Genomic DNA, 21,686 nt, shown 5'->3' with positions numbered 1-21,686 from the left:
TCTCTCTCTCTCTCTCTCTCTCTATCACCCTCCTCTGTCTGTCTGTTTGTCCATTTCTGTTTCCTCTACTTTTCAGTATCTTCTTCAAGCCGATTCCCCTTACCATGCGCACCCTTCAGTCCAGGCAGATTAGGCTCTTTGATCTCCCCTTATTTAAATGCCCACTCCAGCCTTCCTATCTTGGCTTCCCTCCTTCTCTGCCTAGAATGCTTTCTAGCTTCTGCTGTGCTTCTGAACTCCTGTCTTTCCTTCAAGGTTCAGATAAAATACTGTCTTCTCTGTCCAGGCTTTGTGGATGGTTCCAGACTTGGATAAAAATCACTCTAGAAGCTCAGGAATGGAAGGACACTTAGAGGCTCTCTAGTCCATCCCCCTGACCTGAGCTGGAATTTGATCTCTAATATTCCTGATTGAGACGTCCTCAGACATCCCAAGCCACTTGTCTTTGGCCCCTGCTCTTTGGAAGTTTTTCCTTATCTAGTCTCGGGTGACATAATCCTATGAATCCCACTTCTGACCCAGGAGGAAAAGCAAAGCCAGTTAAAGCAACCTTATTCATTGTTATTATTTTTCCACCAGAAAATCCTTCTAGTACATGAAGGAAGCTATCCTGGCCCCTTTGAATTTCTCACCGCTGGTGAGCTTTCCTAAGAACAGATGACCAGTGAGTGGGTGGTAGATTCAGGGTGGCATGTATACACTTTGCAGTTTGCAGAATGCTCTGTGTATATTGTTTTATTTGGGTCGTAAAAGAACTCCATAATGTAGATATTACAGGTGAGGAAACAGAGTCTTATGAGAGTAAAGTGACTTGTGAGGTGTCACCAAGATAATGATAATCAGAATTGAGAACCCATGTCTTCTTCACCCCAAGCCCAACATTCCATGTTGATGCCCTGCTGCCCTCCATGACTGGGCTTATTGCACCAGGACCCACATCAAAGTTTCCCCTCACCACCGAGCCCAGCACCATCTTTGATTTCATCTCGGTCTATGGTCTTTTCTCCTTGATTTCCAAAGGATGGCCAGATATTCTCCTTGGAATGGAGGGGTGGCGATGGTGTGGTCATCTTTACTTCCCACCATGTTCTGTGAAAGGGGTGGCCTTTCCACCCACCCCCGGCCACATTTATCTCCACGTGGTCAGAATCCCATGTCAGTTCTTCATCACTTTGGCACCCAGCCTTTCTTCCTTTTAGCCTCTCCCATCTAGAGTGCTAAAATGGCATCTCTTAGAGGGTCTATGTGGATTCTTTGGGTGATGTTTTCTAAACATCCTAGAAATGTTTGGGGTCTTATTGTTCTTGCAACATAGTCCCTGGTCTTGAAATGCTTCTAGGAGGCTCCTGAAAAAGCTATTATAAGACCATGAAAACTCCAGCATCAGCATTGAAATGGGCCTACTTGCCATCTAGTCCAAACACGAGGTCATCCTGAGTGTGCTTAGAGACGTCTGAGGAGGGGACCCACTGTCTCCCCAAAGGCAGCCCTCCCCTCTTTTGGGCAGCTCTACCTATTAATAAGGACTTCCCAGCATCCCACCTAAAGTAAGAGCATCGAGGTGGTACAGTGGATAGAATACTGGTTCTGGAGTCAAGAAGACTCATCTTTGGGAGTTCAAATCCAGTCTGTGTTTGACCCTGCCCGAGTCACTTAACTTTGCTTTCCTCAGTTCCTTATTTGTAAAATGAGCTGGAAAAACAAATGGCAAACTGTTCCAGGAACATCCACGAGCATCCCACCTAAATTCACCTCTTTGCCTCTTAACAACTGATGGGAACACAAATAAGAGCCTCCTTTAGCTGTGGAAATAAACAGAATTAGAAGCGGCAGCCCAGGAGTAGCAGAAAGTGTTGAGATGGATTCAGCCCCCTTGAGTTCAGGTCCTACTCTGCTGGTCACTGTCTGTGTGACCTTGGACAAGTCACTCAAGCCTAGCCCGTAAAAATGAGCTTAATGATAACGCAGGGCGGCTGTAAACATCAAATATGTGGAGTGCTTTACAAGCCCTAACGTGCTATATAAATGTGATTGATCCTTTGTATAGATAGGCAGGGAGGTGGTGTCGAGGACAGAGGTCTGGATTTGGAAGCAGGAAGACCTGAATTCAAATATATTCTAATGAAACTTCCTAGCTGAGTGACCCTGGACAAGCCACTTCCCTGTCCCTGCCTCAGTTTCTTCATCCATAAAATGAAGATGAAAACGACAGAGACCACCCCAAAGATTTGTTGTGAGGTAGCGTAGATTGAGAGCTCTGTCAGCCTCACATCCCCATCTGAATGCTTTGGTTGTTATCATCCCCAAAGGGTCCTCCTTGAGCACAGGGACGATGTCCGTTTCTGGCCTACTTCACGGGGGAGACACGAATGGGCCTTTCATTTCCCCCAAGGACGTTTCCCAAGACCATTAAGACGGAATATGATGAGCTAAACTTATAAAGACGGAGAGCCGCCATTGCTCCCTCTAGGCAAACCTTGGGTGACTAAAACGCTCAGGGGGTGATGAGCTCCGTTTACCTGAAGCAGCAAGAGGACTGGCTCCTACCTGAGTCCTGGCCACAGACCTGGTATTTCCTGCTTTAATAACCACATGATTTCATTCTCCAAATCTCAGTTTCCTCCTCTGTAAAATGGGGCTGACACCATTGCCCGGCATCCCTCACAGGGCTGTTGTGGGGAAACCCAGAGGCATTACCCACGTGCATTAGTCATCTGAAGATGAAATCCGGCGTGTGAACACGTGTTGGAACCCAGCCTGCCCTCCGAAAATGCGAGGGGTCATCTTTGCGGGTGTAAATCTCCCTTTGAGGCACTAAGAGCCCTTCTTACTTTCACTGGCATAATTTGCTTATAATGTAGCTGCCCTCTGATGCCTGGAGACTTGTCACTCCTTCGGCGGCACACTCTGGCCATGAACTTGCATTAGTCGCCAGTGAAACGACACGGATGTGGGCAGGAGGTGGGAGGGAAAGGCCATTCACAGACTTGGCACCTCCCCTAGACAATGCAGGATTACTCGCATAGTGCTTGGAACACTTCGCTTTCCTTGGTTGGGCACAAAAATGGTTCAGTCCATCGGAGAATTCAGGGAGTCGTGCCCCTGACCCCGTCTCTGCCCTCAATTTTCCACGGAAGGAAGAGTGCCAGCCTAGAAGGCCGAAGACCAGAGTTCCAATTCTGATCTTGGACGTTTGACTTCATCTTGCTGAGTCTCGTGTTCCTCATCTCTAAAACGAGAGGGATCACTCTTTGTCCTCCCTCACTCGCAGGGCTGTCCAGAGGCTCCGCTGACACCATCCGAGGAGATGTGTAGATGGAATCAAGGTGACCTTGCGGGTAGTGTTACGGGTCAGGTCTCCTGATTCATCAGGGCTGGGGTCTTCCTATCTCATTACGGTGGCCCCATCCTACCTCTGTGCCACGGCCAATCACCTACTTCTGATGCCATGCCTCTGGTCTTGGCCAGCTCCTGCTGGGTGCAAACCCTGTTTTCATGGAATCCTTGGATATTGTCATTCAGGGTGGGTCTAGATCAATTCATGAAGCCAAGGGAAGGCCGGCTCCGATACTGCCTCAGATACTTGTCAACAGATCCCTCCAGCTCTGTGACCCTCAGTTCTCCCAGTCTGTAAAATGAGATGGCTGGATCAGATGATACATGTTGGGGTTCCCTTCCATTGAATATCAGTGACTCCTGATTTTATAAAACAAAACGTGGGCTCATTTGGTCTGTCGTGTTACCTGGAATGGCCATGACTATGGCCTGGTCTCTGAGCATTACTCCTTTCCAGGTGGCTCTTTCCTGCTAAATAGTATATATAGCCTGAGCAAGGATGGATTCATTGTCTATAATACCCACAAACATAGGTACCTCTGTGGGCCTTGGCAAAGAGTCTGGATGTACGGTGCACTGGAAGGGTGATCTGGGCTTAGAACAGCAGCACTGCCCCTTACCTCTGGGCCCAGGCAGCTTCACCTCTTTAACCCACGGCATCTTCATTTGTTGAAGGGATGTTGAATGGATGATCTCTCCCTCTCTAAGGCTCAACTCTCCACTTCTGCACACCTATAACCATCACATAGGTCATCATCATCACCACCACCATCATCACCACCACCACCATCATCATCACCACAACCTTCATCATCACCACCACCATCATCATCACCACAACCTTCATCATCATCATTATCACCACCACCTTCATCCTCATCACCACCATTATCACCACCACCACCATCATCATCATCACCACCACCTTCACCATCATCACCACCACCTTCATCATCATCACCACCACCTTCACCTTCATCATCATCACCACCATCATCATCACCACCAGGCCAGAGGCAAAAAGTGACTTGCTGATGGTCAGTCAATGAATAAATATTGATTAGGCACCTACTCTATGCTAAGTAATGGGTATCCGATAGTCCCTCCTCTAAGGAGTTGCAGTCTAACTGGGGATGGGGAGCATGCCATCTGTAAACAAGTCTCCAGGCGAGCTCTACCTAGGGGGACTCATAGCCGGGCCTCTGTGATGCCCAGCCCACTGTCCTTTCTGCTCCGCCACACAAGATGACCAGCAGAGGCTTTTTGGTTCAGCCTCCCAAAGGCCAAAGGTCATTGAAGTCCCTCAGTCGGTGCTGGGGGCTACAAGACAACGCAAGTCTCCGGTGGGCGTCACACCCCGGCACCCGTTCATGCCCTTTTCATCCGAAATCTTCTCCTTTGCCCTCGGCACGTGTGGAAGGCAATAGCTGAGGCACGTGTGCAGCGATGGCACCGAATGGCTTTCTAGTGCTCTTCCCAGGATTCAAAGCCACTGGGAACCCCTTCCTCTCCTAAACTGTGATAACTCCATCAATCGTTGATATTCTATTTAATATGTGAATGGCATGTCATGATTGTGTTAAGTAATAAGTTCTAGATTCATTTTTCATCCTCGTGGCTGACGTTTCTCTAGCACTCACTCTAGGCCAGGCTAAGGACTCCGGGCAGTAGGTGCTCTTATTTTCCCCATTTTACAGATGAGGAAACCGAGGCAGGCTGCTGATTTGCGCAGGGTCACAGTGAAGAACTCTCTGAGGCCAGACTAGAATGCAGGTCCTCCTGCCTCGAGGCTCAGCTTTGCCTTCACAAAATGCCGGCCCCTGGGCTGTGGCTTGGTCATCCCTGCCATCATCCTCGGGGTGGCCACGCTATCGTGTGTCTGAATCTTCCTTTCATCCGCCCATTGAACTCGAAGCCAGAACCAACCTTTTCCCAGTGCAAGTGGCTAATTATTCTGAATGTTTCCCCCTGACAAGGTATCTAGCCTGAAACCTTGTGCCTGGCCTCGGGTCGGAGGCAGGATTGGAACTCTGGTCTTCTTCCACTTGAGGGCGGCTTTCTGCAAGCTGCCTCTCGGGCCAACAATGTCCTGCCCGGGAGTCACGGTCTGACGTCGATCTTTAGCTGAAAGAATCCAGAACGAGGACTTTTCCGCTTCTGCCCTACAATGGGCGCAGCGATGTGTTTCTGAGATTTCTGGGTCTCCTTCCCCGGCCTGGCTCTGCGGGGACAACCCTGGCCTGCCTTCATCCCTGGAGAGGCTCAGACTGGCTGGCTTGATCCGATCTAAAACCGTCTGGGCAGCGGCAGGCGTTGTGTCTCCCGTGCCAGCGGGGTCCCCTTGACAAGGGGCAGCCACAGACGCGCTTGTGTCTACCAATGGATGGGGATGGATGACCTGGGCCGGCCGAGTCCCAAACGCCGGGGCTCGGAGGTCCTCAGAGAAGGGTAGGGAAGGCGGCCTTCAGAGGGCCTCCTCATCTGCCCCACTCTGGGACGTCCTCAGCATGTTGGGGGCATCGCTCTCCTCCCAGGCACCATCTTCCACTCATCACTCGCACTCGGCCCACAGAGTTCATCTGTGTGAAGTCCCTTTGCTCCATCTCACATGTGTCTCCACAGCCCCAGCCCCAGCTCAGTGTGTCACCTCTCCCTGGGATTCTGGTGCCATCCTCCTGGCCAGGCTCTCTGCCTCCAGGCTCTCCATCCTCCTGGCCAGGCGCTCTGCATCCAGGCTCTCCCTCTCTCCCTCCCTCCATCCAAAGTTGAAAGCAAAGGGATCATCCCAAAATGGGGGTGGGGCCCACTTCCAGGATCAGCTGTCTCCTCCCTTCAGGGGCAGGATCCTTTACAGCCTGACCCCTTCCTGCTTTTCTGGTGCTCTTCCATTGGACTCCCTCTTCTCGTGGGCTGCCTCCTTACCTATCTCTCTGCTGGCTTCCTTCAGGTTTCAACTAAAATCCCGCCTTTTCCAGGCCTCTCCCAGCTTCCTTCTAAGATTATCTCCATCTACCTTTTTCTTTTTTTTTTTTTTTTTTTGGCAGGTGGGTGGGGAACCCCCCCACTTCTGTCTTAGAATAAGTACTGAGGTTTGGTTCCAGGACAGAAGAACAGTCAGGGCTGGGTGATGGGGGTGAAGTGACTTACCCAGGGTCACCCAGCTAGGAAGCATCTGAGGCTAGATTTGAACCCAGGACCCCCATCTCCAGGCCTGGCTCTCCGTCCCCTGAGCACCTTCCTGCCATCTCTGTCCACTCTTGCACACTTCTTCAGTGTTGGGTCCACCCCTAAAATGTCAGCTTTTTAAGGGCAGAGATTATGATTTTATCCCAGTACCTCGCCCTGGGGAAGCAGTTAATAAACACAGCATCACTCATCGATCTTTCTTCTAAGCAATGATGTCACGGATGTCTTGGCTGGTGGAGTCATTGATCCTTTCTATTGTGTGCCAGATGCAGGGCAGTGAGGATGCCACCCCACCCTCAAGGAGCTTCCCTAGAGCGTGGTGGCCCCGAAGGCCAGGTTATTGGAACAAAGCCTCAGTGGACCAGCTAGCCATGCTGGGACTAGCCCCTGAGCCTAGTGACCCCTTGACCAATGCCACGAGTGCCTCCTGGTAGAGCCAGGGGACCCCCTGAGAAATGACCCCAACAACTAAGAATTGTTTTCTTCATTGTAACGGGAGCTCTGTGGGGGCATTTTCCCCTTCAGAGCTTTTCACGGTCTTTGTACCATTGAATGAAATAACAGACACCCACTGCAACAAGCAGGACTTTAGAAAGATCCTTCCATTCAGTCCTCATGACAGACCTGGGAGGGAGTTGCTGTGATTATCTCTCTTTTTATATAAAAGGAAACTGAGGCAGACATGTTAGCAGACTTGCCCAAAGTCTCGCAGCCAAGCGTTTATTGCCTATGTATTTATTATCTGTGGTAATACAGGAACCATGACTGCCTTTCAGGATATTCTCATTACAAAAATAATTAATAACTTTTATTTTTACATCATCATGTCTGGGAAATGCCTTCTGAGGATAAATCTTCCTATTTAACAAAGACAAACAGACAAACCTCAAACTCCAAATCATGACTGTTAATGACATGGCTGACCTCCTCCAGTAGTCCCTCGTCTTCCCACTCTGTACTGTTAGTGGTTCTTCATTTTTCCTGTGTCCAGATCCTTTGGAGGAATCCCTTTGTTGCCATTGTTCTCTTGTGTAGATGGCTTTTAGGTTCTGCTTGTTTCACCCTGTATCTGTTCATAATAAATCTTCTCATGTCCTGATGAATTCCTCATCTGTGGAATGGCTTACTTTCTTTTTTCTCTTTATTTTAAAAAAAACTTTATTTGATTTAGAATATTTTCCCATGGTTATATGATTCATGATTCCCTCCCCTTCTTCCCCCCTCCCAGAGCTGATGAGCAATTCCACTGGGTTATACATAGATCATTGATCAAAACCTATTTCCATATTATTAATATTTGCAAGAGAGTGATCCTTCAAAGTCAATACCCTAATCTTATCCCTATAGAACCACGTAATCGATCCTATGTTTTTCTTCTGCATTTCTGCTCCCACAGTTCTTTCTCTGGATGTGTTTACATTCTTTCTCCAAAGTCCCTCAGTATTATACTGGGTCATTTCATTGTTACTGGTAGCAAAGTCAGTTACGTTCAATTGTACTACAATGTATCATTCTCTGTGTACAATGTGCTACAATGTATCAGTCTCTGTGCACAGTGTTCTCCTGGTTTTGCTTCTTTCGCTCTGCATTACTTCCTGGAGGTCTTTCCTGTTCACATGGAATTCCTCCAGTTCATCATTCCTTTCAGCGCAATAATATTCCATCCTCATCAGATACCACAATTTGTTCACCTAGAATGGCTTACTTTTTGATCATCTTCCATTAAATGAGATCCTATAAGCAATTTGGTGGCCTCATTGATAGAATGGTGAACTTTGAGTCAAGGGACTAAGTTCAAATGCTGCTGCAGACATCTAATAGTGTTGTGACTCTGGACAAGTAGCTTTATATTACTCGGCCTCAGTGTCTTCATTTTAAAAATGTCAATTATAATAGTACCTGTTTTCTAGGGTTGTTCTGAGGATCAGATCAGAGAACATATGGAAAGTGTTTTATAAAACTATAAAGCACTATGTAAATGCTAGTCATTATTATTACATTTATACACAAATGTTTTTTGAGTTTGTTTGTTTTTTTTCATTTTTCAGTTTTTCCCCAAACCGAGACCATCTACACTGTTTTCATTCTTTGCTTCTAAATAGGGCATTGTTATGAATTTTGACCCATATTGTACCATATTGGTCTTGGAGCTCCCAGGACCTTTCCCTCTCTCTTTCCTCTATTTCCTCTATATTCACACACTCTCCAACTCTTTCCTTCCTCCTTTAAATGGATCACAAACTCCAGACCAGGAAAATCTCTTACCTTTCTTTTCTGAAGCCTCACAGAAAGCCTTCAGATGGCCACATGCAGTTGAGCAAACTTGCTCAAGCCAAAAGGAATGGAGCTGCTCTCATTTTCAGAGCTCTTGGCTCCAGATGGAGTGAGAAATTCATACCTTTTTCAAGTCGTGTGGGCTCTCCCTCAGCACCCCCCCTCCCCAATCCCTCACGCCCATCTGGTTCTCTGGAGGTCTTGGAATCCAGAAGAGTGTCAGTTCACTGGGTGGAAATCCAAAAAAGACAGCTCAACTGTGAAATAAAATTTACATTCCAGAAATGCTGAAAGAGTGAGTTCACGACTCTTTTTCTGCAGTAGCAAATAAAAAACATCTGGATTTTAGGTGTCATAATCAATTAGAGCCTGGAACATCCTGAACTCTTATACTGCCTGTGTCTTTGATACCTGTTTTATCAAATCCATTTATTTTTTAAAAAACTAACCAAAAGATGACATTATCTTGCTTTTGGTGTCAGAAAAAGCCGTTGCTAAAATATGGTTTTAGGGAAACATTAAGACCTTGGCTGCCCCACATACTCCGTTTTAGCCTTTTGTAGGTGCCAACATGGGTTCCACCCTTGGACTACTTGACTGGAAACATCAGCAGGTCACAAAGGAGGTCTGCAGTAGCTACCCTGACTCTGCGTTTCTGCAGAGTCCTTTCTACGGGATGGAGTTGCCTGCCATAAATTAGAAGAACATTATAATGACAGCAATGGACTGCATGTTACTTTCTCCCAGAAGTAACACGCAGGGCCAATTTTCATTCATTGATCCGCCCAAGAACTCGGTTAGCTGCTGGGTAGCTGGCTTTTGTTCACATTCCTCTTCATGAGAGCGAAGGGCCTCCAGAGTTCTCCAGGGTCTCTGCCTTCCGACCACTGGGCAGTGTTGCCTCTTTCCTTCCTCCCAACCTCCAGGGAAGACTTTGCCAGTTTTCCTGGGGAGAGTTTCTTCTACTTGACCTGTTATACAAACCTTCCTAGTGACCAGACTGTATTTGGGGAGAGTAAAAACTTCCTGATGAAAGAAGTTCAGATTTAGTTCAGGCTTCCATCCGCCCAGCTGCAGGGAGCCGAGAGGTGCCTTCCACGTCCTCGTCTTGTATGGGATAACCATTTAAGGCTGTTTATATTTGGGGAAGTAATTGGGGTTCACAGAGGGCTTGGGAACAACATGGAATCAGGACATTGCTAGTCCTGGCTTGCAGGGCTTGGCTGTCCCAAGTGATTCATCCACATGGCCTTGATTCTTATCAGAAACATGCAGTCAAAGCCAATCAGAGGGAGGGAAGGCATCACGGCCTACGTTGTCTGTCTGAAAGGGGCATCTTCTGAGTTTACTCCCCTTAGACACAGAAGGCAGACCGTAGCGGAGGTGCCATCCCCCAGGCCCTCGAGTGCCACTGGGGCAGAGGGTTGAGAAGGCAAAAGCTTGGGAGGAATTCCTCTTAAGGCCTCATCTATGAATCCTTTATTCTTAGCACTCAATAGAACCAAATGCCTGATGCCTGGGCAAGTGCTTCTTGGAATAACGAATTCCTTTGTCCAGCAGGAAGTGCCAATGCTGACTGTTAGTTGAATTGTTCAACAATGATGTCAGAACCAAAGTCTTTGATTACTACCTCATAAAGGTAGGCGGCACCCATCAATCTCAGCGACCCTCCAGGACAGGCACAGGAATGGTCCCTGGGGAGGAGCGAATTGGGGAAATCAGTTCAAATCCATTCTCACCATTGGAGAATAGAATTTAAAGTGAATTCCACAAAATGGGAGGCCGTCATTGTCATAGTCATCTGAGACCTGTCCCCAGACAAATGAATGACTTGAACTCAGGGCTAATAATGTTAGAGCCTAGAACTTGGGTCTTTTAGTCCACAATTTGTTTTCACTGTCTCGTGATCTTTGCAAAGTTAAGGCCTTCCTCTCATTTTCCCCGCTTATGAGACCCGCTAGGACACAGCGATCTCCGTCATGTGGATTAAGGCTGAGACTCAGCCCAAAAGGGCAGCACCGGGAGTGGTGAGTGGAGGGCACAGAAATGATCTTAATGTAAAAATAAACTCCCCAACCGTAAGAGTTCTCCACAAAGTTCTCCAAGTTTCCTTGGGAAGTAGTGGACTCCCTCATCATTAGAAGTCTCTAAAATAACCAGGAAAGCATCTATGAGGCATGGGAGGGGGAGAGAGTTCCTCTTTCTCATATGTTGGACCAGGAGGCTTCTGAGGTCTGAGAATTGGGAATCTCCAACATTGGTCACATCTCAAAGGTTCTCAGAGATCGATGAAAAACATGAAAGCCTCAAAGGCCAACTGAGATCTGGTATCCAGTGAGAAGACAATCTGTTTCAGGTGAAACAAAGGATGTTCTAGGCTTAGAGAAAGGAGCTTTTTGGAAGTTTGCTGGGGCTGCCCATGGGTCACTGAAGTCACCAATAACCGGCTAGGTGACACTTTGGTTCATGCCTTATAAGCCTTCCTAACCACTCCTCGTGCCAGCATTGGTGCATGCAAGCATGAGCTGCTTTCTTTGAGGAGAAAAAGGGCTTCCTTTCCTTCCCCCATCCGTGAAGCCCAGGGGAGGTTGTTAGCACTACCTTGGGTGACTGCTTCCTTCCATCAACACCTGACACACCCTGTGGTTTTTATATATGTGTATATATATATCACACACACACACACACACACACACACACACACACACACACACACACACACACACACCGCACCTTGACTTTTGGAAGGTCAGGGGGACATTCAGACAAAACCTTTGGCAAACAGAAACTAATTCTATTACAAAGACCAACAATTCCATTAGGAGATCAGAGGAGCCAGAACTTGACAGCCTCGGGACCTGGGGTTAATCTTAATCAAATGGCATTGAACTGCAGCTGATTTTGTTCCCAGACTCTTCTTTAAGGAGAACAAGGTCCCAGGGAAAACTCACCTTGTAAAGAATGGGATTTGTGCCTGAGAGCAAGGAGAGATCAATTTGGGCTAGTATTGCTGACCCCCACACACACACACCCTCCAAACCTTACATAATTCATATTCTTCAAAATAAAATTGCTTCAGTCCCAGTGAAATAAAGACACGGCAAGTAGCAAGGCTTGATCGTCTCTCCGGAGTTTAGCGATAGGTGGGCTTCCCAGTTTCCATCTTAAGTCAGGAGCCGTCGTGCCAGGGGCCTCACATAGCCTTGCATACCAGGAAATGGTACCAAGATTACTTGGAGAGATAACTGTCTCAAAAGCATCACAAGAGAAGGTTCTCTGCCAGAGGGACCACTGAGCCCAATGGCCTTTGCCTCCTGGTTCTCCCCACTCCTCCTGAGCCAGGTACTGACTCCCTGATTCTCAGAGCTGGAAAGGAATGCTGAGGCTAAAGAATATGGCCCAAAGGAAGACCACAATGGTCTCTACAACCAAAAGGAATCATCCAGCATTCGTTCAAGGATCCCCAAAGACGTTATTTCCCCTACCTCAGCCCATTCCAACATGGGATACTCTCCTTGCTATGTTAGCAAGATGTCCTCCAGTCCAAGCCTGACTCACAGCCTCTCCTTACTGATCTCTGGATCCTAATACAATAACTCTGGCAGATCCTGAGGTCTCCGAGTGGTGAATCCCCCACATGAGGGACTCCATGGAGGTGACACCTTGGCCAACCACTGATCTTAGAGTCTTCTTTCTTCATTTCTCTGGTGTCGGTAGAAGTGGCTGAGAAGATCTCTCCTTCTCTGGCATACAGGAGTCACCTCTCCATGGAGCCCTTTCTTCAGCAGCAGCTCTCTCTGTAACTCAGCTGATCATCTTTGAGAGTCATAGTGTCTAACATCCACCGCTCTGTGGCCTGTGGAGATGAGCTTCAGCAGACATAGCTGAGTTAGTTTATAGATGATAGAAGCGCAGTTTCCTTCCATGGGTGAGGTGACCGATTCCCCCAGCATGGATATCAAGAGCTGAGCTGGATTAACCAAGAACGATTTTAAACATTCCAAAATGAGTCTCTCTAGGTGAGCTAAGATGATGTTTCCTATCCACCTGCCATGGTCACCTGGAGACATCTTGGCAGCCACCATTCTTCTGACCAGAGCATCCCACTCCAACACCATCATGCCCTGCAAAGTCTTCTCTCTCTCTCTCTCTCTCTCTCTCTCTCTCTCTCTCTCTCTCTCTNGTCCACTGGGATGATGATGCTTCTTTCTCCCTCTGGCCAGATGTACATCTCCTCTATGTAGAGGTTCTCAACCCTCATGATTCTCTGGGACCTTGTAACTTTCTAGAGAGCCACAGGATTTTGGAGTGAGAAGGACCCTCACAGTTAAGTGCCTCTCCATTCCCCTATTTTACAGATGATGAAACAGGTTCAAGAGGTGCAGTGCTTTCAAGGTCACATAATGAGTTTTGTGGTAGATATAGGAGTAAAAAAAAAATCCAGGAGCTCCTCATTTCAAATCTAGAGCTCTTGTCACTCTATTATACTGTAATAGCTAGACTGACTAAGCTTCTACAAGGCAGAAGCCAAATATAATAGAGATTTACATACCCTTTCCTTTTACTGAAGATCTCTCTCTCTCTCTCTCTCTCTCTCTCTCTCTCTCTCTCTCTCTCTCTCTCTCTCTCTCTCTTTAAACCCTTATCTTCCATCTTGGAGTCAATATGGTATATTGGCTCCAAGGTGGAAGAGTAGGAAGGGTAGGCAATGGGGTCAAGTGACTTGCCCAGGGTCACACAGCTGGGAAGTGTCTGAGGCCAGATTAGAATCCAGGACCTCCCGTCTCTAGGCCTGGCTCTCAATCCACTGAGCTACCCAGCTGCCGCCCCAGAGTCTTCTCTTTTTGAGGATAGTCCTTTTTTTTTTTCCTCAGTCCCAAATCCTCTTTCCACCTTCTAGCTTGAGAACAAGACACATCCAAAACAAAACATCCGTTCTAGAAAAAAGACTTGTCGGTCAAATCAAGCCTTTTGTAACATCTCCCTTTCCAGACTGCTAGCCCTCTGTCTGTTGTCCCTTCTACTAAAATGCAATCTTCTTGAGGTCAGGGAGAGTCTCACCATATCTGGTCTCTGTCTCCAGCACCCAGGTCAGTGTCAAGAACCTAGCAGAAATTTGAAGAAATACTTGTAAAATCTGGTCATAAGGCATTTGACCAGCTCCATAATTAAATTCATTCCACGTTGGCAGGCCATGATAGTGCATTTGTTTTCTGAGCGTTGCCTCAATAGCCCAGGGTCACCTGAAATCCATCCTAAGGAATGAGAGATGGGTTTTGTTCATTATTCTGTCTGATCATTTCAAAGCATTTTATAGTTGATTCTAGAAGGCCCCCCAACCTACCCTTCAATATCTCCTAGATTTTACAATTTCACATTAAATAAAGTATAAAATTCGATATTTTGTAGCACTTTGAAGTTTGCAAAGAATTTTGATAGGGTTTCTCTTTTGTCATCACCTCCCGGGATTTGTTATCCTAACAGAAAGAGAGTTTTATGAGTTTCCTTTGCATTTTTTATTGTATTTTGTATATTGTGCAAGCTATTAGTAGGCTCAAGTACTTTCTTTGCTGATTCTCTAGAGTTTTCTAAAGAAACTCATGTCATTTGAAAATGGGGCTAATATTTCTGGAGGATTCTGATGTTTGTGCTTTTAGTTTCTTTCTTCTGTCTTGTAACTATGGCTCCCTATTCTAAAGTTTTATTTAAGAAGAGGGAGAAAGCCCACTTTGTTCTGTTATTTATTGAGAAATTTCTGGCCACTATAGATAAATTATTTCATTTGAGCCTCGCGGCCTTAGAAAATAGACATGGGATATATCGCCTCCTTATTACAGATGAGAAAACTGAGGTTTAGAAGACGGAGTGGCTGGGTCTGGTATAAAAAACATTGTCAGTGCTATTATTGTTTCTTCAAAAGACTTCCCATAGAGCTGTTAAAAACAGGAGAGGCAAAATGAAAATTCACATTTTCTCCCTGGTCACTGCAGAATCCTACCCACTGTGGCACACTGCCTTTCCGAAGGATCAAGCATTTGTCCTCTCCCCATCGTTCAGAAGGGACAAAGCGGATTCTCTCTCCCCAGAAGCCTGACTGTCTGCCTTAGCTGGGAGCTGACAGTTCAACCTATTTCGACGGTGTTTTCCCATTTTAAAAGAGAAATATGGACTGAACAGAACATCCATTTGAGCTTCAGGAAATGAAAAATTTAGCATTTCCAGCTGGCAGAGATCGATACGTTTCTCATTCGCATCTTCGGGAGCGTTGCTTGCATATGCTCCCTGACACTTGTTAGAAAAAATGTCTCCAGTCCTGGAGAGAGATTTTGCCGGAGGCGTCCAATAATCTTAATTTCTTTATCATCCAGACATCAGAGCAAATGTTTGTACATTACCTGTGTGGTTTATTTTTATTCAGAGGATGGCTGAGGAGCTCTTGCTGTGAAACTGGGCTGTTAATTATGCCAGCCCCAAGGGGAGAGCAGGCCCTTCCAGATTGTGTGTAGCTCTAGTTAAGAAGCAGCAAGATTTGGGAATTGCTGCAAAGATTTGTGGGTGAGCAGCCTTTTCTTCCTGTTTGTTTACTTATGTCCAAAATTTAGTATTTTCATCTCGTTGTTATTATTATTGATCTTTGGTAAAAAGCCCCAGTGATCCAGAAAGGCACCTTTTTGTTGTTGTTCAGTCATTCGGTCACGTTTGACCCCCCTGGACCATGGGGCTGTCTTGGCAAAGATTCTGGAGCCATTGGCCATTTCCTTCTCCAGCGTATCCTCATTTTACAGATGAGGAATTCAAGCAAAGGGGGTTAAGTGCTGGGGGTCTGAAGTTAAGTGCCTAGTATCTGAAGCCAGATTTGAATTCAGATCTTCCTGGCTCCAAGCCCAGTCTCTATCCACTGTGCCCCCTAACTGCCTAAGGGAAGGCACGTGAGCCCCAGTTATTCAAGGCCATCTGTCCTTCCTCTCCTCTCCCCTGAAGCTCCTCCATCTAGATTCTAGAACATAGTTGAGGTGTTTTTAAGGGGTTCTAAGCCTCCCATTCGAATGTCTGCTGCTGGAGCTGTTGGCTTTCCTCATATGCACTTGAATTGAGTGTATTCTTGTTTCTCACCTCCCCTATTGCCATGAAAACCATTCTTTACTCTTTGGGAAAATCCATCTTTCTGCTTGCATTGTACACCAGACGTCGGGGGAGGAGTGTGAGATAAAAAACGCAGATGACCCAAGACCTGTCCTGCTGGGGCTTCTGCTCCATCAAAGGGAAGAGCCCATAAATACATGATCAGACACATAGGCTTGCAGTTGGGACTACCAGGAAAGGCCTCTTCTACAAAACTGAACTCCCACACACACACAATATGCAATAACAATTTTCAACAAACATTTTCCAAAGTTATAAGATCCAGAATTGTCCCCCTCCCTCCCTTCCCTTCCCTCTCCCAGCAATAGTAAGCAATTTGATCTGGCTTATACGTCTATTATCATGCAAAAGATACTTCCATAGAATTCGTCATTAGAGAATACTCACATAAAACCAACCTCCCCCCCCAAAAGAAAACCCACAAATAACTTTGATCGGCATCCAGCTCCCAACAGCTTCCATTCTTTGTCAAAAAGTTCTCAGACTAGTCCTGGGTCATTTCCTTGTTGAGTGGAGCAAAGTCTTTCATGGTTGATCATCATAAAATATTTGCTGTTCCCTGTCCCGTGTTCTCCTGGTTCTGCTTCTTTCACTGCATCAGTTCATGTAGGTCTTTCAAGCTTTTTCTGACGCCATCCTGTTCATTTCTTACATCACAGGAATCATCACCATCATGTAGCACAATTTGTTCAGCCATTCTCCAATGGATGGACATTCCTTCAACTTGCAATTCTTTGCTACTATCAAATGGGCTGCTAAATAATTTTGTAGAATTGGGTCTTTCCCCACACCGCCTTTTTTTAATCTCATTGGAAAACTGACCTAGTAGTGGTCATTGTTCCAAATTGCACTCTGGAATGACTGGATCAGTTCACAACTTCACTCACAATGCATTAGTGTCCCACTTTGGTCACATCCCTTCCAACATTTACCATTTTCCTTTATTGTCATACTAGCCAATATGATAGGTGTGGGGTGGCACCTCAGAGTTGTTTTAATTTGCATTTCTCTATTCAAGAGTGATTTAGAATATTTCCCTCATGATTATTGATAGTGTTGATTTCTTAATCTGAAAATCTGCTTGTTCACATCCTTTCACCATTTATCGGTTGGGGAATGACTTGTATTCTTATATATTTGACTCAGTTCTCTACATATGTGAAAAAGAGACCTTCATCAGAGAAATTTGCTTTACATTTTTTCCCAGTTTTTTTCCCCTCCTAATCTTGGTTACATTGTTGTTTTGGAGTATTTTTGTACAAAAACTTAATTTAACACAATCAAAATTATTCATTTTACATCTTATAATGCTCTCTCTTAAGTGAACTTTGAAAGAAATTAAGGATTTTCCGCAGTGGAGGCTAGAGATTGTTCCCTCCCAAAGCCTTGGAACAATCATGGGATGTTTCCCGGATTAGAGACTATTTGAACATGGAGGAAAATTAAATATAATCTCTTCTAATCCCTACATTTTTTATAAAGAAAATGAGGCCTAAAGAAACAGTGACTTAATCAAGGCCACCCAGTGAGTAAGTGGTTTCCATGACAACTCCAAGTCTCCTGATATCTGATCAAGTCATCGTTTCAGTTTAATCCAAAGAACAGCTAGTATAGGAGAAGGGCATGGTTTTTCATGTCTGGAAGGCCTGATTCTCAATCCTTTCATGGATCCTGTCTATTTTACTCTGAACAAGTCTCTTAACCTATCTATGCCCTGGTTTCCTTATCTAAAAAATGAAATGATGGAAACTCAGTGGGCTCCGAAGCCTTGTTCAAATACAATCTAGATTCCTGTGATGTCTCTCCTGCACCTAATCACTTTTGATAGGGTTGATTTCCCAGCTGAAGAAAAAGAAGCAGTGAGGAACATCAGTGCTTGCTGGAGAGAGAGGAGAGATTCAAGTCAATAAGAATTTATGAAGCTCCTATTTTCCAGGCAATATATTCAGTCTTGGAAATACAGTGAAAGGGGTAAAGGTCCCTGCCCTTTTGGAGTGTAAAGCCTAATGGAAGAGACTACATGTTAATAACTATGCACAGGTAAGAGCTAGCTAGCTAGACAGATAGATAGATGGATGGATGGACGGATAGACAGATAGATAGACAGATTTATGGATGGATGGATGGATGGATGGATGGATGGATGGATGGATGGATGGATGACAGATGGACGGATAGATAGACAAATTGATTGATAGATAAAGATAGGATAGGATAGAATAAACTAATGATAATTGCTGAGGGAAACTACTAGCCCAAAGGGAGGCTGAGAAAAGCTTTTTCTTCCAAAAAAAAAAAAAAAAGAGAGAGAGAGAGAGAGAGAGTCTAGTTGAGATTTGAAAGGAGCCAGAAGGAGAAAAGGAGCTGCAAGCATGAGGGACAACGAGTGAAGATGCCTGGGGCCAGGAGAGAGAAGTGTCATGTCATCCCACAGTAAGGTGTTGGAGAGAGTAAGCCGTGGGAAGACTAGAAATGTTGGAAGGAGCCAGGTTATGAAGGACTTTAAACACCAAATAGATGTTCTCTTCAGTTCTGGAGAGAACTGTGGAGGTCCCAGAACAGGGAATCGGCATGGTTAGCCCTGAGCTACAAGAAGGTTGATTTTACAGCTGAGGGGAGGATGAATTGGAATGGGGAGAGATTTGAGGCAGGAACACCCCCCAGCAAATTAAGGCGGTAGCCCAGATGTGATGTGATGAAGGCCTGTACTATGGTAATATCAGGGTCAGAAGAGAGAAGGGGGTTTTATAAGAGATATTATGAAGGTAGAAATAATAGGACTTGACGAGTAATTATATATATGTGAGAGGGGGAGGGATGAGTTCAGGATGACCCCTAGGGTTTAAACCTGAGTGAATAAGAGGACGATGGTGTACTCTACACTGTGAAGTTAGAAAGAGAGAGGAGTAGGGGAAAACATGTATTAGGTTTTGGACATGTTGAGTTGAAGCTATTTATGGAAAATCCAGTTTGTCATGAAGTACAGAAGGGGAAACTGAATCACAGAAATCAGAAAATAGGAACCTTCTTTAATTGACCAATTTTCTCATAGCCAAGAAGCCACTCTATCCATGTCTCCAAATCCCTGGGATTGGGGTGAATATGGGAATTAGTATCCATTTTCTGGAGTTCCTAGGGTTCCTTTTTCTTTGAGAAGAGAACAGTTTTAAGGAATTATTGCCCTTTAAATGCACTTTTCTTTAAACCCAATACGTCCTTCTGTGTTGACATCAGGGATCAGACAAATGAATGAGTTGATTCCTTTGACAACATCAAAGCACTGTCCAATCTTGTCCCCTCTAGCCCTCAGGGATGGATTTTACATAGTTCAGTGCATAGAGTACTGAATTTGGAGTCCTGAAGATCTGAGTTCCAGTCCTTCCCCCAGGCTCTTTGCTGTATTTCCAAAGGCAGGTCATTTAAACCTCTTTCAAACTTCATTTTCTCTTTAAAATGGGAATAATCATAGCATTTAACTCACAATGTTTTGCAAAATTTAAAGTGCCCAAGATAGTTAGCTGTTATTATTTTATAGAGGAGGAAACTGAGGCAGAGAGAAGTTAAGCTACGTTTCTCAGGCGATATGAGCAGGAAGTGTCCCAGGTAGGATGTGAATCACAGGCTCCTAATCGAAGCCCCGTTATCTTCAGTTCAACTCAATATATTATTTATTAAGAGTGATCAGTGAAAAGCTTCATTCTGAAAGTCGGCATGTCAGCAATTAGAAGATAATGTAAGGGGCAGCTAGGTGGCTAAGTGGATGGATTAGCACACCTGGGAAGTCCTGGGTTCAAATCTGTCCCCAGACACTTCCTAGCTGTGGGACTCTGGACAAGTCACCTAACTCCCTCTGCCTGGTCCTTACTGCTCTTCTGCCTTGAAACCAGTATTTAATATTTAGTCTAAGGCAGAAGGTAAGGCTCGGGAGCATCCAACACTAGTCCTACCAGTTCATGGTTTCCTTTATCCCCCCCCCACCCCCTTTATTTTTTGCACATCGAATGCTTGCATTGATGATTCTGTAAAAACAATGCGTTGGAGGGTAGAGAGGACAAGAACAAGGAGGAGGGAGTCGGGGATGCCTCCTTCAGGGAGCAGCAGCCTGGCTGAGCCTTGAGAGATAGATCTTGGGGCTCCTAAGCACGGGAAGGCCCTAGGAAGAGCCCTCCTGGCAGGGGCCGTAGACAGGCAAAGGGCAGGACGTGGGATGGGGATGTGGGACTTGTTGTGCCTGGAATCACTTCCCCAAAGGGAAAGCCAATGAGCCTGCTTGTCTTCTTGCTCGGGTTCCAATGAGTGCCTTTGGAAGCCACAGCCAGGCCACGACCTTTATTTCTGAATCACCCACTCCGTGTTTGGCCTCAGCACCAGTGACTAGAGCAAAGGCAGGGCTGGTGGTCCGTTGTGTCCTTTGGTGGAAGGGAGCTCCCTCCCAGGCCCTTCTTCCTCCGTACCCCCCCCCAAAGCCCCAGGGAAATGGGGCCTGCCCTTCTCCATGGTCAGAGAGAGCTCTGCTTGGAATGGAATTCTGGGTGCCCCCCACCTCGGGTGGCCTGCCGGCTCTGCGGCCTCCCAGGTCAGCCCGTCAGACTGCACACAGGGGCGGAAGGGAAGCCTTATTCTCATACCGTCTTGGGTCGAGTCCGCCAGGACGGCGCAAGCCGGCCTCTATAGAGCACGTTCAGGTGTGAAAATGCTCCCCGTTTGGGGCCTTCCAGCGGCCCTGCCGAGTCCATGCTTAGGAATTGTCCTTCCCGAGGCCCAGAGAGAAGTCACGGTGTGGGGTCACAAGACTTACTGAGTGTCCCGGTGGGCCTTGAACTCAGGCTCCTGACGGCCAAACGTAGCGCCTTCGTGACTGCGTGGGGCTGTGTGTCTGGGCTGTTGTGGGGTCGCGCGCGTGTGTGGGCTCTGGCTTGGTCCCCGTCCTTCCAGGGCTCGGCCTCTAGAAGGCTGCCTCACGAGGCCTGGAGAACGCGGGGCTGAAGGCCGTCCGGGCGTACCGTAGCCTGGCTAACCCCGCCCTGCCCTCTGTTCCCCCCAGAACACCCTGGAGCAGTGCAACGTGTGTGCCAAGCCCATCATGGAGCGGATCCTCCGGGCCACCGGGAAGGCCTACCATCCCCACTGCTTCACCTGCGTCATGTGTCGCCGCAGCTTGGACGGGATCCCGTTCACCGTGGACGCGGGCGGCCACATCCACTGCATCGAGGACTTCCACAAGTAAGCCGCCCCTCGGCCCCTCGTGCTCGCCGCCTTTCCGGGGAGTCCCTGCGCTGCTCCCGGAGCGGCTCCCCAAAGCGTTCCTCCCTTTGCTAGGAGCTCGTGGGGGGGGGGGGACGAGATACCCAAAGCACGTGCGGCTGCCCCCATTCAGGCATCGGCCAGTGAATAGGATGACACGAAGCGCCGCTGTGTGCAGCTGGCGCGTGGGGGGGGGGTCGCCTGAACAAAAGGGAAATTACCTTCTTCGGAGGGACCCTTCGCTGGGGTGAGGGAGACAAGCCCAGGGAGAATGGCGGTAGATCAGACACTGATTTACCCAACAAACGCGTGGGCACGCCCACGTTCAGCAGGGCACGTTCTGCAGAGCACTTTCAGCGTGACCATAACTTGCCCCAAGAGGGCGCTGGCCGCAGGGTGGGGGAGGGGTGGAGAACTCCAAAGGCCTGGATTCTGTCTTAAGGAAAACCTCATTGGAGGGGGTGGGAGGAAGCCAGAGAGATGGAGCCCTGGGGGGGGGGGGG

The 21,686-nt window shown here is 46.9% G+C and overlaps 1 protein-coding gene across 1 annotated transcript in view; it reads left to right on the top strand.

Annotated features, from left to right (window-relative positions):
• Positions 1-21,686, top strand: part of LOC123242014 (LIM domain containing preferred translocation partner in lipoma) — a 384,500-nt gene that overhangs the window by 354,998 nt on the left and 7,816 nt on the right. Inside the window, exon 7 of the mRNA XM_044669509.1 lies at positions 20,984-21,162. Within this exon, the coding sequence (XP_044525444.1) occupies positions 20,984-21,162 (179 nt within the window). The remainder of the gene's footprint in view (positions 1-20,983; positions 21,163-21,686) is intronic.

The sequence above is a fragment of the Gracilinanus agilis genome, chromosome 3 (genome assembly GCF_016433145.1).
Source record: "Gracilinanus agilis isolate LMUSP501 chromosome 3, AgileGrace, whole genome shotgun sequence".
Classification (NCBI taxonomy): domain Eukaryota; kingdom Metazoa; phylum Chordata; class Mammalia; order Didelphimorphia; family Didelphidae; genus Gracilinanus; species Gracilinanus agilis.
The sequence above is the reverse complement of the archived record's forward strand: the minus strand, read 5'-3'. Positions and strand labels throughout refer to the sequence as shown.